Source organism: Nematolebias whitei, chromosome 5 (genome assembly GCF_014905685.2).
Source record: "Nematolebias whitei isolate Nwh7 chromosome 5, NemWhi1, whole genome shotgun sequence".
Lineage (NCBI taxonomy): Eukaryota > Metazoa > Chordata > Actinopteri > Cyprinodontiformes > Rivulidae > Nematolebias > Nematolebias whitei.
In genome coordinates this window covers 6,422,435-6,438,874 of record NC_056502.1, presented here as the reverse complement: position 1 = coordinate 6,438,874, position 16,440 = coordinate 6,422,435, and the positions used below count along the sequence as shown (strand labels likewise).

Below are 16,440 nucleotides of genomic sequence, written 5' to 3'. Positions count from 1 at the left end.
CAGTCTGATCATAGGTGTTTTGGCTCCTCCCCCTCAGTCTGATGTAGATGTTTTGTCTCCTCCCCCTCAGTGAGATCTCATGTGTTTTGTCTCCTCCCCCTCAGTGATCGACATCCTGAGCCTCCAGGACTCCAAGCAGAGCGTGGCGGCGGTGGAGAAGTTATCGGGCGGTCTGAGCGCGCTCAGCGACGTCTACGTGGTGTCGACGTTCCGGCTGCCACCGAAGCTGGGCGGGGTTCTGTTCGGTCTCTACAGTAAGCAGGACAACAGGAAGTACCTGGAGGTTGCCATCATGGGGAAGATCAACAAAGGTGGGTTGAAATGGACCGGCTCAGCCCGGATGTTCTGATCCAAATCTCTGTCATGTTCCACGAATCTTGAACGTGTCAGAATGAATTCTGGGTAAATGTGTGTGAGGCAATGCAGCTGGAGGCTGCTGGGTTCTGGGGGTTCTGTTTCAGGGTCAGACGGTTTGAATTTGGGTTTCAGAACCTAAACAGATCCAAAGAGTGCATATTTAAAACTAGTTTGTATAAAACTTTTGATTGATTATAAGTTAATTAATTCTGATGAATGATCTGCAGACATATCAGAAAACGTTCTTTGGTTCTGATCGGGACAGTTGTGTTTGGGTCAGAGTCACATGACACGTCCACCCTGTGAGATGTTCAAGTCAATGTCAATGGTGGATCAGAGGCCTGCAGGTGGAGTCTGGTATCAGAATCGGTTCTGACCCGGCTGTTTTCTCCATCTAATGACTCTGTGAGTTCTGGCTGCAGCAGATCTAACAGAACCAGAACCTCTACAGTCTGACCTGAGATTTCAGGAACTGCTGTGGGTTTGTGTTTCTGCCCACTGCGACCTTTGACCTCTGAAGGGGTGAACGGGTCCGGTCCGTTACTTTTGGAGGTTCCTTGGAGCTCCAGTTCTACAGAATCCTGCAGGATCCAGCATTCTCCGTGTGATATGGAGTCCGTGTTCTCCGGTGCAGCTCGGTTCTTGAGGATTTGAGGGAGACCCGACCCGGAGCAGGTAGGAGGTTCGTGGCGGTAGTGTCACGCTAACGTGGCGTGACCTGAGCAAGGCGTGTCAGGGTAGGGCTCAGGAGATCTTGGGAAACGTAGAACCGTTGTGGTACCAGCACCGGGTTCTTCCAGTGACAGCAAAACACGGCCAAGTGGAGGTGCTGTTCAGTCCAGCATCTGTGGGCTGTTTTGGACCAACAAGTCCGGTCCAAAGAGGTCCCACCTCAGAACCACCAGGACTTAGTCTATTCAAGTAAAGTCAGATAGAGTGAGATGAGGTGGAATTATCTGCAGAACCTCTGTTCTCTCTGGGTCTGTCTGGACCTCCTGATGTTCTGAACCCAGACTGTTTCATTGGTTACAACTCCTTCCTCCTGCTGCTCTCAGCTGCCAGAACCCAGTTCTTCAGAACTTTTCCAGTTCCGTTGTCTCACTCAGAGCTCCATGAAGAGTTCTGCTGCTCCGTGACATCATACAGCATCTTCTCAGCACCACACCTTCACTTTCTTCGTTACCTTCTCTGGTCTCCATGCCTCCTCTGAACCTCAACCTGTTCCTCCTCCTCCTCTTCATCAGTTCTGGTCCGGTACGTGAAGGCTGACGGGAAGCTGCACACCGTGAACCTGCAGAACTCCAACCTGGCCGACGGTCGGACCCACTCCATCATCGTGAGGCTCGGCGGCCTTCAGCGCAGCAGCATGCAGGCGGAGCTCTACGTCGACTGCCGATTGGCCGACTCTGGCCAGGGCCTGCCGCCATTGGTTCCTCTGCCTAGCGAGGCGGAGCTAGTGGAGGTCCGACACGGACAGAAGTCCTACGCACGACTGCAGGTCAGAGAGATTCAGCTGGAATTGTTCCATCTTCTGTTGTTTTAGTCTAACTCCCGCAGACGGTGATGATTTAGCTGTTACATGAAAACCTTCAGCTCATTCAGGAGACGGCTGCTGTCACTTTTAGTTTTTGTAACTTTTATAAAATGCCCACAGCTGAACGTGGAGTTCACAGATTATACCATGAAGTGTTCAAATGATTGTTGATGATGTTGTGCTTTTTGAATTGTCAAAAAAAACAAAAACGTTGTCTTTTGCAAACAATCTTTTTTTTTGCACAACATTTTTGTTGTAAATTCAAGCTAAACATCAAAACTTCAGCTGTTTTGTCTTCTTTCACCCTCTGTGTCTCACACTGCTGTAGGACTGATGGTTTTCCCTCAAATCCCACCCAGAAAACAAGAGACTCACCGAGCTTCGATATTCAGTTATATTTTAGCTCTTCAAGACAGGAAGTAAAGGCATTTAACTTGTCATACCGCCAAAATAAAACACAGCAGAAACATAAAAATCAAAGTGTTTGATCATCGGAGTCTTCTGCTGCTCACAGGCTGAGAATATTTAAGATTCAACTTATTGTTTTCACACAGTAACTGTTTGAGGCTTACTTTTCAGTCCGTTTGTCTGACTCTCATTAACATGGCAGTGAGGGTGTGACAGGCAGGTGTGTGGTTACCATGGTGACCACAACGAGCCACTGGCAGCATCTTTAATGTTCCCTTTGATCTTGGTTCTCTTCACACTTGTACAGTTTCAAAGCTTCTGTTTGTCTTCATGTCCATCAGGGGACCGTGGAGTCCCTCCGCCTGGCTTTAGGGGGCAGCGTAGCTAAAGCTGGAGCTCTGACAGACTGTCCGTTCCAGGGAGACTCATCCGCCTACAACTCAGGTGAGCTCACCTGGATATGTGCAATGTCCCACAGTGCAGTTTGAATATAATCAATAAAAATGATAGAGAATCAGCATTTTTCTTCAGAAACTCAGTGTCAGCGCTGAATGACAGTTGAATCTTACAGAGGAAGCTAAAACTGAGTCGTATGAGCTAAAACAAGAAGAACAGAAGCTGAAATTAACAGAACGCAGACTAAAGGCAGCAGAACAGTAGCTAAAATTAAGAAAGCTATAGTTAAAATTAGCAAAGCATAAAATAATAGCTGCTGTAACTGTAACAAACAGTAGCAAAGTGATTGTTAAAGGTAACAGAATGATAGCTAAACGCTAAAAGTAGTTAAACCGTAGCTTTAAGTTAAATAAAGTTAAATATTTAGAAAACGGAAAAGGTACAAAAACCTGAAGTCTCAGCACTCATCTGCTGAATGAGCCGAAGGTTTCAAGATGGTAAAACTAAAGTTCCTGAGAAACTTTAAACAGGAAAACTGAAATGTGAATGATGACTCATATGCTGTTATTAGAGGTAAATAAAACATGTTTGTTTGTTTGTTTGTTTGTTTCAGTGAGCGGGGAGCTCCACTCCATCCTGGGTGAGAATCTGTTCAGAACCAATCGTTGACCTGATCGGATCAATAAGCACCTGGATTCAGAGTTCTGACGGGACGTCTTGTTTGTTTTTATTTGTGGTCAGGTGAGCACACGAAGGCTCTGATTGGTCAGCTCATCATCTTCAACCAGATCCTGGGAGAGCTGCGGCAGGACATCAGAGAACAGGTGGGGACAGGTGGGACAGGACGTCAGAAGACAGGTGGGACAGGATGTCTTAGAACAGATGAGGACAGGCGGGACAGGATGTCTTAGAACAGATGAGGACAGGTGGGACAGGATGTCTTAGAACAGGTGCGATGGGGCAGGGGGACAGGTGACAAAAGTTAAATGGACCAGGAGGACGGGTGAGACAAGGGGAAAAGTCAGACAGAAGGACAGGTGAGTCAAAGGGATCTGAACTGAGGACGTTGTCTTTGTTCATCTTCAGGTGAAGGAAATGTCTCTGATCAGGAACACCATCCTGGAGTGTCAGGTTTGTGGTGAGTCAGCAGGTCTCCTTCCTCTTCACAGGATTGTCTGAGGGTCAGATATGAGGACCTAATTGAAGCCGGCCTCGGTCTGTCTCTTTGTCCATCTGCAGGTTTCCATGAGCCTCGGTCCCGCTGCTCTCCCAACCCGTGCTACAAAGGTGTGTCCTGCGTGGACAGTCTGCATTACCCTGGATACACCTGTGGACCATGTCCACCTGGAACCACCGGGAACGGGACACACTGCAAGGACATTGACGAGGTACAGACCTGAGGACATAAAACACACGAGTGTCCACCACGTCCTTTAACGGCCATGATGTTTGTCCTCAGTGCGAGTTTCAGCCCTGTTACACTCCTGAAGCCTGCCTGAACACAATGGGGGGGTTCAGCTGTAAACCCTGTCCTCCAGGACTGTGGGGGGCACCACTGGCTGGAACCGGCCTGGACTATGTCAAGTCCAACAAACAGGTCAGACACACAATCAACATTAAGAATGGACGAGGCGGTTTTACTTTTACCTGCTGTTCAGCGCTAAAGCCAAAAACTGAATGATGTTTTTATTCAGTCTTGTTTGTTTCCATAGAGGGGCGGAGCTTAAAAATGAGGGCTACAAGAGCCGCTTGTCGTTTGTTGCTTCAGCTTCCACGCTTCCATTTCTCATAGATCTCAACACACACAGGAGGTTTCTAACTGGACCAAGTGAACTGATTAGAGCCGTTTGAGTTCATGCTAAACAACCACTGGACCATTCAGAACTACACATAACAGCTACAGTAATGAGGCATGAAAAGAATAAATAACAGCCCTAAAATAAAAACAAATAAAGCCAATAGACTAGAATAAAATAAAGAGCTGTGTTTTTATTAAACGTTGCTGTAAAAGAAGCCCTGGATAATTTCAGTCATTTGGAAACGTTTCTTCAGTATTTCTTTCAGTCTCTTATAAAACAAACAGATGTTTACAGTCAGTAAAGTTCTGCTGGATCGTTTGAATTCTGTCTGTGTTTTTCAGGAGTGTGTGGACGTCGATGAGTGTATCGATCTTCCTGACGCCTGCGTGTCCAACTCCGTCTGCATCAACACCGTGGTGAGTCCAGCTTGTTTCACGTCCAGTCAGGCTGCGTGTGAGCTCTGTGCTCGGAGGAGAAAACACGCTCTCCAAAGCTGAAACTGTTTTAAAACTCTAACATCAATCTGGAGTCCAGAGTAAAAGTAGGGAACAGCTCCCCCTGGTGGACCGGAGGCTGTAACGACACTACATCTCTTTCAGGGTTCATACAAATGTGGAGGCTGCAAACCTGGTTTCCTTGGCAACCAAACATCAGGCTGCTTCCCCAGGAAGTCGTGCTCTGCGTTGACCTTTAACCCCTGTGACAGCAACGCCCACTGCACCATGGAGAGGAACGGGGAGGTTTCCTGCAGGGTGAGGACGCGTTCAGAGGCTCCACCTGTTGACGCCTGTTTTTATCTAAAACGAAAACAAAACGAGTCAAAGTCAAAAACTGCCTTCAGCTTTTATAACGTGAAGCGCTCACGGTTTTCTTGTTTATCGTTTCTGTCAAACGGTTTCAGTTATTTTAGTCTTTCAGGAATCAGGACATTACCGCTGTAACTTTAGGTTCTCCAGCTTTTTAAGAGTTTTTGAAACATTTACCTCGTCCTCTTCTTCACCTTGAAATGCACGAGACTCCTTCAAATTCTTTAAAATGCCTGTTTGAAACTTACCTCAGAGTACCGGCTCCATTTATGTCCCTTTATACTTATTTTTGTCTTTTTATTGATATCTATAAAAACAGCTGCATTGAATTTCAGGTAAATGTTGCTACAGTATTTGTGTTTAGATTACATATTTTTGAATCTTATTTTAGAGTTTTATGTAAACTTTTAGCCCCAATTCTTTCACTTGTTTTAATTTTCCTCGGGTCTGAGCTGTTTCAAGGCCTGTACAGTTTGAGAGAAACTTGTAAACTTTGTGTTTTTAAGGCCTTTTATTTGAGTAAAAACAGTAGTGTGTCCTCTGTGTACTGAATGACGACAGTCAGTGAGAGGTTCTGTGTTTTCAGTGTAACGTGGGCTGGGCTGGAAATGGACACACGTGTGGGATGGACACGGACATCGATGGTTACCCGGACCGGTCTCTGCCTTGTTTGGACAACAACAAACACTGTAAACAGGTCTGATATGCTGAGTCTCCAAATTCACATCAAACGTGAATTTTAGTCGACTTGTTCTGCGTAGATCTTTATGTTTGGTACTTCACGTCGTCTTCTTCATTATTTTCTGTTTTTGTCCATCAGGACAACTGTGTCCTCACCCCGAACTCCGGCCAGGAGGACGCAGACAATGACGGGATCGGAGACCAGTGTGACGAGGATGCAGATGGAGACGGCATCAAGAACGTGGAGGTTAGAGATCGATCTTGTTGTTGCCGTGGTGACGAGCGTCCCAGGAGTCACGCGATCATGTGACGTGTCCTCCTGTCTCTCAGGACAACTGCCGATTAGTCCCCAACAAAGACCAGCAGAACTCAGACAGCGACTCGTTCGGGGACTCGTGCGATAACTGTCCCACCGTGTCCAACAGCGACCAGAAAGACACGGACAACAACGGCCAGGGAGACGCCTGCGACCAGGACATTGACGGAGACGGTGAGACACAAACCAAGGATTCTGGTCCAAATTATTTACTGTGGTTTTCCGTGTGGGGTGATCAGAGTTTTAACATTTTGATTAAAAATATTTGGTCAGGTGACGTTTCTTCAAAGGTTGAAATAAAATAGAAGTATTTACGTACAAAAAAAGCTTAATTTAAACATTTAATCTGTTTATTTTGTTTGTACACGACGTCCTGACCATGTCGTCAACACCATGTGTTGTATTTTTGTTCCTGAGAGAGAACTCCACCAACCTCCAGAGGTTTCACATCTGCATGCAGACAAAAACTGAATAAACTCAGTAAACTACAGTAAAACAGGAGAACATGAACAGAAACATCTGGAAACTTGACTCTGGTCCACGTGATGTTGGTGCAGTTCTGATGGGCTCAAACTTCACCTGAAGGTAGACTTTAGAAAAAATACGTCATATAAATCATTGTACCTTATTTTCCAGTGTATAAAAGTCACCGTTTTTTGCATAGATTTGTCAGTCCTGCGACTTATATACTTTTCTTTTTATATACATTTTTTTTCCATATTCATAATGCAATTTTGACTGACGTTTTAAATGTTCATTCATACCGACATGAGCCAGAGTGAACATTCCTATTTGCAGCTGCTAGAGGCACGAGAGGGACCTCTAGGCATTTGACAACTACTGGTAGGTGCCAGTGTTGCCAGATAGAGTCGAGGTTTTCCAGCCCCAAAAATATGTTAAAAACCGCCCCATCACACAAAAACCCGCCCAATCAATATATTGTTATATTTACTGTTTGAACACATACACACACACACACACACACAATACCCCCCACCCCCTGTAAAGATATATTGGTGTTTATATGTTCATCCATGTGATTAATCAAAATCAGCTGAACGTGAACGTTACTGCTCTTTATTCAGAAACTCAACACGTCACATTTCAGGATCTGGTTATTATAGACACAGATTAATTGTTCAATATGAATATTTCTATACTTATCACCACAGTAATAGTGTTACACACATTAATAGTTGTAAACATTCAAAATAATACATGTTGGTTTAGTGCTTACCTTTAACCTAAATATTTTAGGAGTAAACATTTTTATAATCACTTTAAAAGTTACAAATGTTGTCTTTGGTGCCTGTTTGTTTTCCAAATGTATCAGTGTGTGTGAATGACAGGCATTAACATAAAACACTTTGCAGAACGGTGCTTTATAAAGTTCAGTGCATTTCCTTCTATCAGGTGACCAGCAGTTCTGCCACATTCAATATGGCGGCCGCTCCGACGCACCACTGCAACCAGAGAGCCCTATGAGAATCTATGAAAATGTGTATATATATATATATATATATATATATATATATATATATATATATATATATAAATTATTTTTTTTTATATTAATCTATAAATATAAAATCTATAAATCTCTATGGTGCTTGCGTCTACTAAAACTGCCTCACCAGCTCTCTGTTGTGAACGCCCTGGCAGATGACAGTAGCCAATCAGTGATGGAGAAAGGTCAGGGGAGATTTGTTATGAAATAATGATGAATGATTGTTTGAAATGTGTTTGACAGGTTAACTCAAAAACCGCCGATCTGACTCCAAATCCGCCCAAATGATCCCCACCCGTCCAAAGCAATTTTTACCCGCAAAATCAGAATGAAATGAAAATTGCCCAATTGGCGGTAAACCGCCCAATCTGGCAACACAGGCGCATATGTTGTTCCTGTACCGCTACCCCCGGCCCCTGCCAAACATTGACCATTAAAGTGCATTTATTGAGGAAAAAGTTAAACTGAGACCCATCTTTGCTGTAATGTCGAGCAAACAAATAATTGTTTTTAAGTGTTAATCTTGTTCTATTTCGAAGAACTGCAACAACGAGTTGCTCCCGTGGCTGCCAATCAATTTTTGGCAGCCAAACGATTTTTGGCATGACACTGGCCCACGTTTCCCAGGGGTCAGCGGTGACGCATAATAAACACGACTTGTACTCCAAAACGACTTTTATATGTTTTTTTTTCCTCTTCATTATGCTTTTTTTGACTGATGTGACTTATACTCCGGAGCGACTTATATGCCAGAAAATACTGTATGGTGACGTTTACATGTTCCCACTGTGCACTCGCATTTCCGCCAGTTCCCTCCCACATACTCCAACCTCCATGTTAGGGTCAGTGGTGACTCTAGTCTCTAGATGTGAGTGAGGATGTCCTGTGTGTCTTTATATACGTGTCCCTGTGATGGACTGGAGATCTGTCCAGGTGTCCCCCGTCTCTCACACGGTGGCTGCTGGACAAACAACACTATGGATGGATGGATAAGTGATAAAGATGAAAAGTCTGATTACTTCTGGGTCATTTCAGCACCTGATTTGTACATTTAAAACACAAACACCTTTACTGCCCCCTGCAGGCACAAAGCAGAACTACAGCAGCTGTGAAGGAATACAACTTGTAACTTTAATTCTTCTCAGGCTATTTTTTTTTTTTTTTTTTTAATGTGTCTTTCCTTACAGACACCAGAGGACAGCTAAGACCAGGAAACATTTTCCTGCCTGATTATCAGAAATGTTTTCCTTTGTTCAGGTATTCCCAACGTTTTGGACAACTGTCCAAAGGTCCCGAACCCGATGCAGACAGACAGAGACAGGGATGGCGTCGGGGACGCCTGCGACAGCTGTCCTGAACTCAGCAACCCCATGCAGGTGGGACGAGCCCGATCCACGGGACTGGTTCTGTTCAGCTTCAGTTATCTTTAAGAGACCAGAAGCATAAATCAATTGTTAGAATAAAAATGATCCCAGGGATTTTTCTGCTTTGATGAGAGACCAACACGTGGCTGAGGCTGTGTCTCGGACCGGTCCCTGATGTCAGAACTAATGCTCGGCAGGTCAAAGGTCACAGGGTTTCTGTGTCTCTCTTTCAGACGGACGTGGACAACGACCTGGTGGGAGACATTTGCGACACCAACCAGGACACGTATGTACCCCCAGAACCAGAGTCTTGACCCAAACCAGAACCACAGAAAATCGGGCTGACCCATCAGAGTCTACTTTAGAAAAGACTAATAAAATCTGGAGAACGGACCTCGTCACCTGGTTCTGCTGAGGTCCAAACACGTCAGCAGTTAAACTTAATTTAGATAAAACAGCTTCAAACAAAGTTTTACTGTTTCGCCACAAATAAAAATGATTGTAGCGTCACGTGATGTTCTAAAGTGTTCTGGTCCTCTGCAGAGATGGAGACGGACACCAGGACACCCGGGACAACTGCCCCGACATCCCCAACAGCTCCCAGCTGGACTCGGACAACGACGGCCTCGGAGACGACTGTGACCACGACGACGACAACGACGGCGTCCTCGATGACTTCGATAACTGCAGACTGATCATCAATCCCAACCAGAAGGACTCAGATGGTATTTTGGTATTTATGTCCCAAGAAAACAATATACTGGTCATTTTTTGTTCCTCCCTGACCCTCTCCCCCGTCTGTCTGTCTCCTTCTGTGTGTCCTCAGCCAACGGCGTTGGGGACGTCTGTGAGAATGACTTTGATAACGACGCTGTGATGGATCAGGTGGACGTGTGTCCAGAAAGCGCTGAGGTCACACTCACGGACTTCAGGGCCTATCAGACTGTGATCCTGGACCCTGAGGGCGACGCCCAGATCGATCCAAACTGGGTGGTTCTGAACCAGGTGACAGACGGAGCTCCCTGTCAGAGTAAAACTGAACGCCTGTGTCGCTGAGACGTCTTAGCAGAGACACCTGTAAACACTTCAGATTGGATCAATGATGTCATTGTTTGTGTCCCGAGTATTTATCACAGAAGAAGAATTTAAAGACCAAACAAGCAGCTAATGATAAAGACAATGATCTTATTTCTGGTTCCAGGGAATGGAGATCGTCCAGACGATGAACAGTGATCCTGGTTTGGCCATTGGTGTGTTTTTCTCGTTAAACCTCATTAATAATCAAAACAATTTCCAATTCTGGTCCGGTTCTGACCATCCCGTGTGTCTGCAGGCTACACGGCGTTTAACGGCGTAGACTTCGAGGGAACGTTCCACGTCAACACGGTGACGGACGATGATTACGCTGGCTTCGTCTTCGGCTACCAGGACTCATCCAGCTTCTACGTGGTGATGTGGAAACAGACGGAGCAATCATATTGGCAGAACCTCCCCTTCAGAGCCACGGCCCAGCCCGCCCTGCAGCTCAAGGTTCTGTCTCGGTTCAGTTCGGGTCTCCTTTATGTCTCAGAACCGTTAGCAGCATCACCGCAGTAAATAACACGACGTCTGCAGGAAGCATCAAGAAACTGTGAAGAGAAAAACACTGGTGTGAATCCTGAACCGTCAGACGTCCGGTTGGAACTGAATTCGTTGTTTGGTCTTGCAGGCGGTGAAGTCTAGAACCGGACCGGGTGAGTTTCTGAGGAACGCTCTGTGGCACACCGGAGACACGCCTGGAGAGGTGAAGCTGCTCTGGAAAGACCCCCGAAACACCGGCTGGAAGGACAAAACCTCATACCGCTGGCAGCTCAGCCACCGACCGCAGGTGGGGTACATCAGGTAAGGCCAGAACCAGGACTGACACAAGATCTGCAGGTGGGTTAGATCCTGTCCAGACTCTCCCTCTCCTTACCCCGACATCCTGTTCTGGGCCCAGAACTCTGGAAATATGGGGGATGTAGATCCTGAATCATCCAGGACTGCAATATTTTATAGAGTTCTGAAGGTCTCTGTCCCCGTAGTATTCTGTGGGACTCTGTGAAACTCTGTAGGACGTTGCAGTACTTTATCACAGACACTAGGAATCTGTGAGACTCTGTGTCTCTGTAATACCCTGAAAGACTTTGCAGGACTCTGTAGGTCTCTGCAGGACTATGTACTAGCAAGACTTCCAGTACATCAGTATTGTACAGGACAGATCCTGCAGTATTTAGGTGTCTCTGTCTCAGCCTGCAGCTTTCTGATTGAATATGTAGGACTCTATAGTACCCTGTTGTACTCTGTGGTATATTTTAGTCCTCTGTAGTACCCTGTTTTCCTGTCTCTCGGTGATATACAGTACAGGGCAGATCTGCAGTATTTGGTCCCCTGTTTCCATCTTGTCCTACAGATGTCTCCAGCTCTCGTCCGTCTTTTCTTTCTGTTGCATTCTTTCTCTCTGAAACTCCTTTGTGGCCCCGGGGCCCCCCGGTCCTCCATTGTACCCGTCTCCATGACGACCACAGCTCTGGCATGAATCCGCCTCGGCAGCCGTTGATATGCAAATCAGACCGAGAGGCAAATACCTGCTGAGGTTCTGCTCTGGAACCCGGGTCTGAACCAGAACTGAATCTTAGAGGCAGAGTTTAAGGGGATTTGTTTCCATCAGTTTATTTTAAATCAGAACCTGCTGCTGTTAATCCAGGATTTATTATGATGGTTCTGAAGGTTCTGGGAGCAGCAGCAGATCTGAACAAACATTTTTCAGTCGGCCTGAAGGTTCATCTGGAGTTTAACTGCTGAGGAGGTGCAGAATCAGTTTGGATTGTTGGTTCCAGCTTTCTAAAATAAATAAATAAAAACACCATCAATCCATCAGTCAGGGAGTGACAGACAGGCGTGTGGTTACCATGGTGATCACAAAGAGCTCAGTGTTCTTGTCCTGTTGCATCTTTCCTGACCTCAGACTGTTCAGGTTATGTTGGAGGGCTTTTTAATCCCGGTCTTCAGACTCTCGTGGAGCAGTTTTGGGTTTTCCTGGTTCTAACAGGAGTTTGGTTTCTGACCCGATCCGTCTCTGGTGGTCTCGGTTCCTCAGGGTGAAGCTGTTCGAGGGAACAGACATGGTGGCGGACTCTGAAGTGGTCGTCGACACGACGATGAGAGGAGGAAGACTCGGTGTCTTCTGCTTCTCCCAGGAGAACATCATCTGGTCCAACCTGCGGTACCGATGCAACGGTACGACGGCACCAGCCGGTTCTGCTGCACAAAGATTCAACAAAACTGAAAATAAACCTTTTTTTTGTTTGTTTCAGACACGGTGCCCGACGACTTCAAGACTCATCGGAAACAAGTTGTGATGCACATTCAGGTCTGAGACCGACGAACAGAACCCGAACAGAACCCGAACCCTGAAGTCTGTCAGAGCTCCTGTGGAGAAGCTTTAGTGCGTGTGCGTGCGTGTGTGTGTGTGTGTGTGTGTGCGCTCAGAGAATCAGAAAACATGATTTCAGCTCAGATCCTTTGGTTCCGTTCACTTCGGACCTCCAACAAGTCATATTTTTGCAGCTCTGGTCATTTCGTACCCGGACTTTCTGGGTACAAAAAGCAGGGGTCTGCCTCGGCCTGTGTCGTACCCTCCTCAGCCTCATCGTAGAGTTCATCCAGCTCACTTTGGAAATGCAGATCAGCAGATTTGGACCCGGTTAGAACCAGAACATTGTTGTTCTGGATAATCCCAGACAGAAGACGTTCAAAGACTGGATTAAATCAGACGTAAAGCTGCTAAAAGAAAGATTCTGTTTGTCTGAAGAACGCCTGACGTGATCTGGACTCCTCACCTGGGACCGGTGTACGCACTGAGTCAGAACCTGAACTCGTGTACGGGTCGGGTCACATGTCCCTCTAAATGTCATCACTTCCTGTTTATCTTGTTACAATTACAGCAAATCAAACTTGGACACCTGCAGTGCATGCTGGGATACATTCACAGGGTCTGTGCACAGTTTGGTGGAGGTCCGAACCGAGCGGCTCCTGTCTGCTGGGCTCTCACAGGTTCTACTTCAGTCTTTAAATGGTTCTGAGAGGCTTGGAGGAAAACGACCCAAACAGAACCTGCAGCTTTATTTCAACACCAGAAAAAAGTATTTAAAGTTTTATAAACAGATTTTATTTTCTGAGAGTTAGAATCTGGTCTTCCAACATGTCTGCAGAGCAGCTGCAGTCGAGGTCGGCTCTGAGCCGAACACAGATCATTTTAGCTTCAAACAGCTGAAAATCAAGAGGTTCTGTCCAACAGAACTTTACTGTACCGTCCTCCTGTCCGGCACCAGAAACTAAACTTTTTGTTCTTGTGGTCAGAACACCATCAGACGTTCAGGAGCAGAAACAACAAACTCCCAGCACAAGTTCTGTTTTTTAGAGAAATATTTAAAAACAGTTTGTATTAAAATGATGTGACGATCACAGCAGGAGTTAGTTTTTATAGTTACACTTATTTACATTTATTATTTTTATTCTGTGATGTTTTGGGATCAGAAACGAATAAAAACAGGCTGGAATCAAACAAAACGCTCCAATCCTGCCTAAAGATCAAATTTATCTGATGTATTTTGAAATGTTTATCTGAAATAAAATAAAAGATTTTGTGATGTTGGTATCTTTCCTCTTAAAACCCAAAATAATCTGTGACACAAGTTCAGTTCTCTCTTTCAAAAAGACAAAAACTAAACAAGAAACTAACAACAATAATGTTCAGCTCGTCGCCCTGCAGCGGTTCACATTAACTCCTGCAGCGGTTCAGATTAAATCCTGCAGTTGTTCAACTCGTCATCTTGTGGTTTAGATTAAATCCTCTAATGGTTCAGATAATTCCTGCAGCGGTTCAGATTAATTCTTGTAGCTGTTCAGATATAATTCCTGCAGCAGTTCAGATTAATTCATGCAGCGGTTCAGATTTCTGCAGCAGTTCAGATTAATTCCTGCAGTGGTTCAGAATAAATCCTGCAATTGTTCAGCTCGTCATCCTGTAGTGGTTCACATTAAATCCTCTAATGGTTCAGATCAATTCCTGCATTGGTTCAGATTAAATCCTTCAGCTGTTCAGATCAATTCCTGCATTGGTTCAGATTAAATCCTGCATCTGTTCAGATTAATTCCTGTAGCTGTTCAGATTAATTCCTGCAGCAGTTCAGATTAATTCCTGCAGCGGTTCAGATTAATTCCTGCAGCAGTTCAGATTAATTCCTGCAGCGGTTCAGATTAATTCCTGCAGCAGTTCAGATTAATTCCTGCAGTGGTTCAGATTAATTTCTGCAGCGGTTCAGATTAAACCTGAATTGCTTCAGTCTAAATGTTGAAGTGGTTCAGATTAAATGGTCTGTATTTATATAGCGCCTTTCTATCTTATCAATATACTCAAAGCGCTTTACACTAAAATCTGTGCCCTCATTTACCTCCACACACAAACAGCACTCTACTAGATCTATACAAGGACTAATCTGAATCTGTAGAGACTAGTCAGAGCTTTCGATCACATTCATACACCGATGGGCCACACATCGGAGGCAATGAGGGGTTCAGTGTCTTGCTCAGGGACACTTCAACATGTTGGTGGAGTCGAACCCCTAAATCTCCCGTTGGAGGTCAACTGCTCAAACCACTCAGCCACAGCTGACGATTAAATCCTGCAAAGGTTCAGGTTTGGTTTATTTGTCCTATGTAAAATCAGCACAAGGTCAACGATGCAATGAAATGCTCAGGACGAGAAGAACCGTCTCGACTCGCCAAAAAAACAACAACAAATACCAAAGCATGCAACAACAATATAAAAACAAGGCACATAAAGTGAAAAAGAAATGCATCTACAGCAGTATGGTCCTGTTAGCAGAGTGGTTCTGTTGTCAGTGAGGCTCAGATTAAATCCCAAAGTGGTTTAGATTAAATTCTAAAGAAGTTCAGATTAAATCCTGCAGCAGTTCAGTCTAAATCCTGCAGTGGCTCAGTTTAATTCCTGCAGGGGTTCGAACTAAATCCTGCAGCAGATTCAGAAAAGTTTCTGCTTCATCAGGCTAGAGGACATAAACTCACCTTGAACTCTGCTGGACTTCGATTCTGAGCTGCATCCTTCCTGGAGGGGGGCCTTGGGAAGTCGTGACCCCTGGGCCGGGGAGGCCGGGACGAGTGCAATATTGGAGGGGACATGTCAACAGTGCACCGCATCCTGGACCTGCCCGACCCTGGGAGGCTCTGGACCACCCACCCTGGAACAGTTCAGAAGACTTTAAACCACAGACTAAAAGAAACAGAACTTAATCTAACTTCAGCTGAAAACCAGATTAAACTGAACCCACTCAAACCTGAACTTAAAGGGATATTTAGAAGATTTTAAAATGGGATTCTGTGACGGGTTAAAGAGTAAATATCTTATCTGTTGTGACTAGTTCTTTGAACGATGTCAGTTTAGAAAAATAAACTTTATTCTGACCGAACTGATGAAGTCATGGCTAGTGCTACTTTAGCCGAAACTTAAATCTCAACACTTTGTGCTATATATATATATATATATATATATATATATATATAGCACAAGTTAGCCTTTAGCTCGTCAGTTCCTACCTTTAAAATTACAAAGACCAGCTGAAACAGGTGAAGTGCGTTTGTTTACCTCAAGAAACAGCCAAACTGTGTTCAGCTACAGAAACAGCCAAAGTTGAAGCAGTTTTCATGTACTGATACGTGTTTATGCTCAGGTTTGTTGAGGCAAGTCTGCAGATAAACTTTGTTTACGTCGGGTGCAGACCCACATTTCAGAATCACTGATCAAAACGTCAGGTAAACGACCGGAACAAACTCTTTCAGACGGAACCATCTGAGCGTTCAGGATAAACATTTTTATGTTGTAGTTCACAGTTTGGAACGAGGACCTGAAAACTCTTATTTTTACATAACCTGAGTTTGTTTAAAGACTCATCTGCAACAGGTAAGATATTAACTGTTTATAACTAACACAGAACCTCATTGAAATCTTGAATTCCTTAATCAGGTTTTTTATGTTGTCTTCCATTTAAAGTTTCACTGACTGTGGACAGTTTAATGACACAACAAACAAACAAGATGAAGTTTCACTTCTTTAAAATCCAAAATGCACTCGGAATAATAAAAAAAAATGCTACATAACGGTTCAGAACTGTCAGAACACTAAACGGCTCCTTTTTGTTCTGCAGCCACAAATGAAATGAAGAAAAACAAAAC

At 44.8% G+C, this 16,440-nt stretch overlaps 1 protein-coding gene across 2 annotated transcripts in view; it reads left to right on the top strand.

Annotated features, from left to right (window-relative positions):
- The window catches only part of thbs3a (thrombospondin 3a), a 14,654-nt gene extending 2,089 nt beyond the window's left edge, over positions 1-12,565 (top strand). Inside the window, exons 2-23 of one of the 2 annotated variants that reach the window (XM_037676749.1) lie at positions 105-311; positions 1,602-1,855; positions 2,641-2,743; positions 3,309-3,335; positions 3,437-3,519; positions 3,782-3,833; positions 3,935-4,083; positions 4,155-4,292; positions 4,836-4,910; positions 5,094-5,246; positions 5,887-5,997; positions 6,121-6,228; positions 6,312-6,471; positions 9,062-9,180; positions 9,402-9,454; positions 9,712-9,893; positions 9,995-10,173; positions 10,370-10,418; positions 10,502-10,698; positions 10,877-11,049; positions 12,287-12,426; positions 12,504-12,565. In XM_037676749.1, the coding sequence (XP_037532677.1) occupies positions 105-311; positions 1,602-1,855; positions 2,641-2,743; positions 3,309-3,335; positions 3,437-3,519; positions 3,782-3,833; positions 3,935-4,083; positions 4,155-4,292; positions 4,836-4,910; positions 5,094-5,246; positions 5,887-5,997; positions 6,121-6,228; positions 6,312-6,471; positions 9,062-9,180; positions 9,402-9,454; positions 9,712-9,893; positions 9,995-10,173; positions 10,370-10,418; positions 10,502-10,698; positions 10,877-11,049; positions 12,287-12,426; positions 12,504-12,565 (2,774 nt within the window). Of the gene's footprint in view, positions 1-104; positions 312-1,601; positions 1,856-2,640; positions 2,744-3,308; positions 3,336-3,436; positions 3,520-3,781; positions 3,838-3,875; positions 4,084-4,154; positions 4,293-4,835; positions 4,911-5,093; positions 5,247-5,886; positions 5,998-6,120; positions 6,229-6,311; positions 6,472-9,061; positions 9,181-9,401; positions 9,455-9,711; positions 9,894-9,994; positions 10,174-10,369; positions 10,419-10,501; positions 10,699-10,876; positions 11,050-12,286; positions 12,427-12,503 lie in introns of both variants that reach the window. The other variant, XM_037676748.1, reaches the window with a different exon arrangement.
- The last annotated feature ends 3,875 nt before the right edge of the window (positions 12,566-16,440 follow it).